The 9,017-nt window shown below is 38.2% G+C and overlaps 1 protein-coding gene across 1 annotated transcript; it reads left to right on the top strand.

Annotated features, from left to right (window-relative positions):
* Positions 1-515: 515 nt before the first annotated feature.
* Positions 516-8,499, top strand: LOC108969300 (protein cortex). Its single transcript, XM_018933930.1, has 7 exons — positions 516-692; positions 941-1,075; positions 1,133-1,379; positions 1,513-1,695; positions 1,821-2,201; positions 3,456-3,605; positions 7,928-8,499. Exons 1-7 carry the CDS (start codon positions 570-572, stop codon positions 8,200-8,202), a joined length of 1,494 nt encoding a protein of 497 aa, XP_018789475.1. The 5' UTR covers positions 516-569; the 3' UTR covers positions 8,203-8,499.
* The last annotated feature ends 518 nt before the right edge of the window (positions 8,500-9,017 follow it).

Here is a 9,017-nt window from a genome sequence, read left to right as displayed (position 1 = left end):
ATAATCGTAGAGTATCACAGAAACGTATTTCAGTGTAGATTCTATGTAATGTAAAAGCTTAKTATTATTAAATTAAATTTCTTTGATTATTTTCTTTTCTGTTAACCTATTGTGGAATGGAGGTAGTAACAGCGCATATGCGCATATGTACATACCCTTTGCTTATACTTACTATATATGTAAGTATAATATAGACACACATGTAAATATGTTATCTACCATATGGCTTGTACACACCTGTTTGCACAAACTATGCAATTAGGAGGGTCGAATTATTGCGTTTCTAACGAATTTAGTGTTAATATTATAATATATATATTGTTTTGTGATTTTTTTAAATTTTACTGTATTTTACTTATTTTTAATGTAAATAATGACGAGCTGTTCATGCTTTTTTATACTCAGCTGCATTTACAATATTAAAGAAAATATATGGAATAGGAAACTCTGTTACTGTCTAATAACGGCGCTTGGACTTTGTAAAAATGACATTTTCTTTGGTCTCTTTTGTTATGTGAACTGTTGATAAAATATTTTTGGAACGCGAAATCAATGCTAATTTGATCGGTATGAATGTAGATAGTACTAATCGAAATTGTTTTAAAACTGAGATGATCGCTAATCTGAAATCTGGGAAGGCAGACGCTTCTATCAAGAAGCGTGACAGCCAATGGGAAAATGAGGTTGTGCAGGTAAACAAGGAAAAAGTCTAATTAATATAAAAATTCCTTTAAAGCACAGGCCATAGATACAGCTGCTAATTAAACTGACCGATTATATTCAAGGCAAGAACCTTTATAAAATATGGTTTTCTTTATCAAGTAACTTTAATTCGAAATAAAAGTTGTTTTCCGTTTTCCATTTGATTTAAACTTAGTTATGCTTAAGTGCACCTTCGAAGGGTGTCAGAATTTAAAATCTTTTCTTCTTTCGATTTAAGGGCGGAACCTCGCTTCCCGATATTATTGCACTATCGTATGGAGATCGATTTATACCCCGTCGATATTGTTCCCAGCGCTTAAACCAAAATCTGAAGTTTGCAACCAAGAATATGGAAAAAGATGTTCTAAAAGTAGTACGTATTGTGTCTTTGAACAAAATTATAATTTCCTATGCTAATTTTCTTATTCAGCATTTTTCAGCTAATTACTGGAGGCAAAATAGCCTAAAGATTGCAATCAATAAAACATTCGAGTTGAAAGAAGAAAGAATTCTACAGCTTAGTGACCAAGTAGTAAAAGGTTTGGAAAATCGCTCCAATGTACTTCGACGCCTCGATGTGCATGGTGATGAATACGATTGGCGGTGCATTCCGCGTTCAAAGCCTCTAGCATTTGCTGAAACAACACACGACTCTCCCGGTTTTGATTCGATGTTCGGTAATCTTGACTAATAGATTTTTTTGCTTGGTAGATATTTATATCGTTTTAAGAAATATATTTCTATAAATTCGCATACTCGTGTGCTCGCATATATTCTGCGCTTCTTTCTAAGCACTTAATTATTTATTAGATCCAAATATGGTGGATTGGTCAGTGAATGGACAAATTGTAGCTTCTTTCGGACAAGACTTGATAATTTGGAAACGTACGGATGATGTTACTATGTTGTTCAATGTAAAAAGTATAAAGTCTTTGGCATTTTCACCGGATGGCAAGACTCTGGCAATTGGATGCAAAATCAACGAATATCCAGGTAAGACGTCAGTGATTTGGACTGTGGATATATTTCTGTACATATGCCCGCAAATTTTGTATTTTCACCCGTTGCAAAAAGCATCTAAAATTATACATTTAAATGTTAATGATTATTTCTTTCAGTGTTGGAACTGTGGAAAGTTGTTAATTCAACAAAGTCTTTGGTTGTAAATGGAAAAGTATTCTCTGCAGACCACTCCGACTTGCATTGCATGATATGGAACCACTCAGGATCACAAATTGTATGTGGAACAGGTTTGGGTTGTTTATACGTTCTCTCCGTGCCGGATTTAAAAGTTGTAAGAAAGGTTCGGCGTCATAAGTTGCCGATCAACAGAATAAAGCTGTCAGCGAATATGAGATACATTGCCAGCGGAGATACAAGTGGAGACATCGTGGTCTATAATTGGAGTTCCTGTGATGTATATCTGGTAGTTTGTTCAAAACGCAAATTGCACACACATTTCGATTGGCACCCCTGGAATGGAGATGACTTGGTTATAGGTAAGTACTTAAAAAGTACTAGCGGCTTGCCGCACTCAAGTAATTTGATTGTTTAAAAAAAATAATAATGTTTTTGAATTAGTAAGTGTTTTGTAGTTATTTTACAGATTTCATTTTTACATTTTCGCAGTTTTTAAACGTCAAAGTCAAAAATTGTTTAGTAAAACTTTAAATAGATCGTTCAGTTCGAAGTCAAGGGGAATCGCTGATCCCTTTTTCGGGAGTAAAAGATATTTGCAATATTTCAGATCGATATCTCACAAACTGAGAGGCAAGCTCGCGTACAAACGGCCATGGTTAAATCAACTCCGCTCGCCATGCTGATCATTTATATACAGGGTCCGGCGCTCAAAGTGTAACCAACTTCAGACCGTTTGCGCAGCTGTCGCACTAGAATCAGCTGTTTATAAATTTGCTGAATGACAGTTCGTAGTATTTTTCATAAGTGTACAAAAGCGTTTCTTCCAAAACGGGATTAGTGATGGAATTCAAAAGTAATAGGTGATTGTTTTCATCGAGCATGGCGTCAAAGTAAATGCGACATATTATCGGGAAAGTGTTCTGGAGGCTGCTTTGAAGCCGTGGGCAAACAAACATTTCGGTCAAAAAACAAGGACGTTTCAACAAGACCCAGCACCGTCTCACAAAGCGCGAGTGGACCAAGAATGGCTTAAAAACAACGTTCCGAACTTCATTACGACCACACAATGACTCTTGAATTCACCAGATGCGAATCCAGTGGATTATTCTCTCTGAGCCATTTTGGAGCGCAGGGTCCGAAGTAAAAAATACACCAGTCTCGAGATGCGGAAGACAGCCATTGTCGGTGAGTGGGCCAAAATACCCGCAAGTCACATTCGGGCAGTTTTTGATCGTCTCAAGGCCACAGTTAAGGCAAAAGGTGGTCATATCGAGCAAAATTGAATTAGTCCTGAATTTATGATTATTTTCACACATTTTGTACATTAAACTAAATAAAAATAATTTTCCAACCCGAATTTATGCCTTTTTTTATTGGTTATACTTCGTGTGCCCTGTATATATGTATGTATATATTGTATTTCAGATGGTGTAATATTGGATATTCAGGGTATAATATTTAAGTATTTTCATAAATTAATCGACCACTTACTAGTGTAATTAATACGGTTTTTGTGGAAATTATTTTTACGTTTTATTTATATACATACATATGTACATAAGTATTCATGAATGAACATACTGCTTTATACATAAATATTTCTATATTTTAAGCCGAAACGACACCAGCATCGATTGTAGTTCTACACGTCCCAAGCAAAGAAATAGTGGCATACTACCAGAGGATGGACCGAAGAATTATTATCACCTATATCACCTTTAGTAAAATTACGGCTGAACTTCTTGTGAGTGTTTCCATGGCAGGTAAGTGGCATCACTAACTCAGTATATTATTAGAATAATTATTTTTTTTTAGCACATTTTTGCTAATTATAAAAGGCCGTCATCAATTTATAAGACTTATTGGTCGCTTAGATAAAGTTTTTATGTGCATACATACCTACAAATTTTTCTGTTTTCCCCTAAATGAAAGGAGCCAAAAATTCATCTGATTTATGCCAAATATAGAATAATCTATAGATTGATTTGTTAAAAAATTAGCTGCAGTTAATGATGCAATAGTTTTAAATTCCATTTGCCTTTATATGTATGGAAAAAAGTTTTTACAAAACCAAATCCAATTTTATAACTAATAGTACTACATATGTACATATGTATTTAGTTATCCGTTTTGAACTTATAAATCCTCATAACTATATGGTTTCAAAGTATTTTCAAACTGGGCATAGTGCCGCCCCCAAAAAAGTTTAATGGATATTTCTCCCAACCACTCGACCTATATTAACCACCTACACCTCCTCAGACGGAGAGAAAATAAGTAAAATCGGATGAAAATCCAATCTCTCCCCATATACCGATTATGCTGAAAACTACTAAAAGTGCTATAAAACAGTAATTATATATGTATGTACGTCTTCTTTTCTTTTTGATTGGCGTAGTCACCGCTAACGCGATTATAGCCGAGTTAACAACCGCGCGCCAGTCGTTTCTTCTTTTCGCTACGTGGCGTCAATTAGATACTCCAAGTGAAGACAGGTCCTTCTCCACTTTGTCCTTCCAACGGAGTGGAGGTCTTCCTCTTCCTCTGCTTCCCCCGGCGGGTACTGCGTCGAATACTTTCAGAGCTGGAGTGTTTTCGTCCATCCAGGCAACATGACCTAGCCAGCGTAGCCGCTGTCTTTTAATGCGCTGAACTATGTCAATGTCGTCGTATATCTCGTACAGCTCATCGTTCCAACGAATACGATAAGGACCATAAATCTTTCGCAGAACTTTTCTCTCGAAAACTCGCAACGTTGTCTCATCAGTTGTTGACATCGTCCAAGCCTCTGCACCATATAGCAGGGCGGGAATTATGAGTGACTTATAGAGTTTGGTTTTTGTTAGTTGAGAAAGGACTCTATCAACTGCCTACTCAGTCCGAAGTAGCACCTGTTGGCAAGAGTTATCCGCGTTGGATTTCTAGGCTGACATTGTTGGTGGTGTTTACGCTGGTTCCAAGATAGACGAAATTATCTACAGCYTCAAAGCTRTGACTGTCAACAGTGACGTGAGTGCCAAGTCGCRGGTGCGACCACTGTTTGTTTGATGACAGKARATATTTCGTCTTGCCCTCGTTCACTGCCAGACCCATCTGCCTTGCTTCCTTGTACAGTCTGGTGAAAGCAGAACTAACGGCGCGGGTGTTGAGGCCGATGATATCAATATCATCGGCATACTCCAGCAGCTGTACACTTTTATAGAAGATGGTACCTTCTCTATTTAGTTCTGCAGCTCTAACTATTTTCTCCAGAAGCAGGTTGAAAAAGTCGCACGGAATCGCCTTCTCTGAAACCTCGTTTGGTATCGAACGACTCGGAGAGCTCCTTCCCGATTCTGACAGAGCTTTTGGTGCTGCTCAACGTCAGCTTAAACAGCCGTATAAGTTATGCAGGGATACCAAATTCAGACATCGCGGCGTAAAGGCAGCTCCTTTTCGTGCTGTCGAAAGCAGCTTTGAAATCGACGAAGAGGTGGTGAGTGTCGATTCTCCTTTCACGGGTCCTTCCAGTTCTGAAGCCACACTGATAAGGTCCAATCAGTTTGTTGACGGTGGGCTTTAATCTTTCACACAATACGCTCGACCTATGTAATGTTGAGGAGGCTTATCCCACGGTAGTTGGCGTATATTGTGGGGTCTCCTTTTTTGAGGATTGGGCATAGCACACTTAAATTCCTGTCGTTGGGCATGCTTTCGTCCGACCATATTTTACAAAGAAGCTCAGTTCTTCGCCGGCAATGCATCGGCCCTCACCGCTGTGTTGTTTTTCAGGTAGGTAATTGCTATGCGGACTTCTTCCTGGTCGGACAATGGAACTCCATAGTCATCGATTGGGGAATCGGGTTCACCTTCTTCTGGCGTTGTGCGTTCACTGCCAWTCAGCAGGCTGGAGAAGCGTTCCCTCCATAATTTAAGTATGCTCTGGGCATCGGTGACTAGATCACCTTTGGGGGTTCTACAAGAGTATGCTCCGGTCTTGAAACAGCATGAGCATTACCTCTGTCGGCCAGCTTATCAAGCAAGAGTTTGAAATGGCGTTGTACGACTGCTACTATGCCGGTCTCTTTCGACCAATTCAGCGATTTTATCGCAATTTTCGATGACAGGCCTTCCGGAGCGTGGCGCATCTTCGACCACCTCTACACCAGAACGAAAACGTTGAAACCATCGTTGTGCGGTGGAAATGAAAACTGAGGTCCATAAACTGCACAAATTTTATTGGCGGCTTGAGATGCATTTTTGCCTTTATCGTAGTAGTACTTTAAAATATGCCGTATTTTGTCTTTATTTTGGTCCATGTTTGTGACGCCATAACTCACGATCGACTTGAAAGAAACGACAATCAATGAAACACGTGTTAGCGCTTGAAATGAGTTTCCAAAAAGGTATAGCATAACCCGATGCGACGAATAAAGCTATAACTACGCGCTCTCAGCGTCAACTAGCAAAAATACCAAGACTTTTTTGACAATCAATATTTTAACCATTAACCACTCCCCGTATTCCCCGGATATGGAGTCTTTTTTAAGTCCTGTTTACTTTGGAACGCACCTTGTATATCCTCGTCATTTATAGAAATATAATAAGTAGGTAGATGTGCTGCCCTCATGAGATCAATTAGTGCTGAACGCGACATCTTGATGGCTTTCCGTGGGTCTGTATACTTTTGCTACCTCGTTTCATCATAACGCTCAAATAATTTGCTACTCTCGATGATGCTTTCAAGGTTTGATGTCGCTGGGGTTTTGAGAGGATTGTTGGTGGCACGTAACTGTCTTAGGCCATGTGGTATGAAGTAAGAAAGAAATTACTTCTCTGTTCTTCCACTCTCATCACCGTGATACGCTGTGCTCTTACATTTATTTTGTTCGCTTTCACCTAGGGCTCTTGGATCCTGTCAGATTGGCTGTAGCACTTTTTGAGTGCATCTAAGTTTTTTTATTATCAGCTTTCGATAAAGTCCCTATCGACTCCTCACATATGGCAACAAGTATTGGTTTATTGGATTTGCTTGGTTTCCAATCATTAATCAGTTTCCAATCGTTTCTGCCAGGTATAGACTTCTTTTTGATACCACGTAACAGCTAGTCTAGTCATTTAAGCTTAAATTAGGTAAGAATCTCCGTAAATATTTACAGACTTACAGCTGGGTATCTCGAATTCCTTACCATGAACTTACTATAATGACTGGACTAAACTTTTATTTCTTCTTCATGAATGAGGTGCCGATAGAATGGTCTTTGACAATCTTTCACAGAATAAAAACTGCCCTTTGGTACCGACTTTTCCTCGCTTGGTTCAGAGTTATTCCCGTTTTTAAACTGATTTGCTGCTGTAGCAGCCAGTTTACATTGTTTGGTACGTATGACTGCTTTTGATGTGGAGCATTCTATTATATTTATGTTTAAGGTACTCTGCTGTGTTAACTGCTGTGTTCACCGGTGTACTGCGGTGATACATCCGGGGGCAATTTAGTAGTCGATTGGCTGTAGACGAGGAGGGTGTCTTCGACGGACTCCGTTATGGGTACTGGCGTCCTGTACTCTGTTGGCGAAGTCGTTGCCCATGTCAAAGCGTTAGTCGTCAATGTGTTAGAGATTGTTGTTTTTTTTATTTTTCTGTATTTGTGTTCATTCTTTTCCCACTGGTCAGCCGGAAGTACATGCCGGAAAGGTATCAGAGGGACCCTTAACGATCAGCATGGCACCTCGACACCTTGCCTTAGGGTGGTGTTGGTACGAGTGTCCTGATACTTCTAGAAACAGGAGATGAGCGTATAAAAAAGAGGTTCATTCATCCATATCCTAAGTGTGGGAATTATAAGATATTATTATATAGTTCGCAGTTGAAATATGTGTTAGCCTTTGGTTTGCACCTTTTACTGTTACTAAAGCCACTTTGCCACCGCAAGTCGAACACTGAAGGAGTAGAAAGTAGAAAAAAAAATGCCAAGAAAGTTAAAGATACGGCTTGTTTTGTTTTATATTAACGTTTTGTATATTTCTAAATATAATTATAACGAATTTATGCATGAACATTTTGCATCAGCACAGTCTGCAAACAGTTTTGAATTTGTTTCTTAAAGGTGACGATGGTTGCTGGGATTTCAAAATACTCGTCATGTCTTCCTTGAATCGTGTTGTAGATTTGCTATGCATTCCAGAAAGTGGAGTTCGTTTCGTGGTGTGGAGCCCTGATGGTACCCGATTGGCGACATCCGGCAATGATGAAACGTTAACAATATGGAACTTTTGCGCCGAAAATAGAACTGAATACGGCCCAAGTATATCGAAGGAAAATAAAAGTGAATTGAATTCTAAGTTTGGTCCAATATTCAATTCGTGGAATTGTATCAAATAGTTTACTAATCGGAGATGTAATAGGAAAATTTTAACTTGTGTACATATATACTTGTATGAAAGTGTATGTAAATTTTAATGATATTGTTTTTCCTGTGTTTGCACACATATATATGTACTTTTTGCTTATTTCTACTCGGGGTTTTATAGAAAACTGAAGATGGTGTGCTTATATTAATTTTTCTATTTTTTTATATTATATTTGTTATACTGGATTTGTTCAAAATATTCAAATTGATAACAAATATGTCACATTGTTGAACCATATTCACACGAAGTATACACATTTACTAAATAATAGCATGTAAATAAAAACAACAACAAATAAAATAATAGTTTTAACCACAGCCGAAGGCCGTCATGCAGTAAATATAGTTTGAACAAGAAACAAGAAAAAATGTTAACTTCGGTTGCACCGAAGCTAAATACCCTTCACAGGCGCATTTCTGTTAGTAACTATGTGTTCAGTTTGTATGAAAGCTATATGCTATAGTAATCCGTTCTGAACAATTTTTTTGGAGATTATATTCTTACCTTAAACAGTAATCCATGCCAAATTTCGTGAAGATACCACGTCAAATGTGAAAGTTTTCCATACAAGAACTTGATTCCGATCATTTAGTTTGTATGACGGCTATATGTTATAGTGGTCCGATATCGGCAGCTCCGACAAATGAGCAGATTCTTGAGGAGAAAATGACGTTTGCAAAATTTCAAAACTGAGGGACTAGTTCGTATATATACTGACAGACAGACGGACATGGCTAAATCGACTCAGCTGGACATTCTGATCATTTATATATATACTTTATATGG

This window comes from Bactrocera latifrons, unplaced genomic scaffold, assembly GCF_001853355.1.
Source record: "Bactrocera latifrons isolate USDA-ARS-PBARC rearing strain unplaced genomic scaffold, ASM185335v1 scaffold_248, whole genome shotgun sequence".
Lineage (NCBI taxonomy): Eukaryota > Metazoa > Arthropoda > Insecta > Diptera > Tephritidae > Bactrocera > Bactrocera latifrons.
This window is presented reverse-complemented; position numbering and strand designations above follow the sequence as displayed.

Excerpts from the sequence above, each read along its gene's own strand:
- LOC108969300 (XM_018933930.1), top strand. The coding sequence starts at position 570 with ATGAATGTAGATAGTACTAATCGAAATTGTTTTAAAACTGAGATGATC. Across the intron at positions 693-940 it reads GGGAAAATGAGGTTGTGCAG|GGCGGAACCTCGCTTCCCGA; the intron begins GTAAACAAGGAA and ends TTTCGATTTAAG. Across the intron at positions 1,696-1,820 it reads CAAAATCAACGAATATCCAG|TGTTGGAACTGTGGAAAGTT; the intron begins GTAAGACGTCAG and ends TATTTCTTTCAG.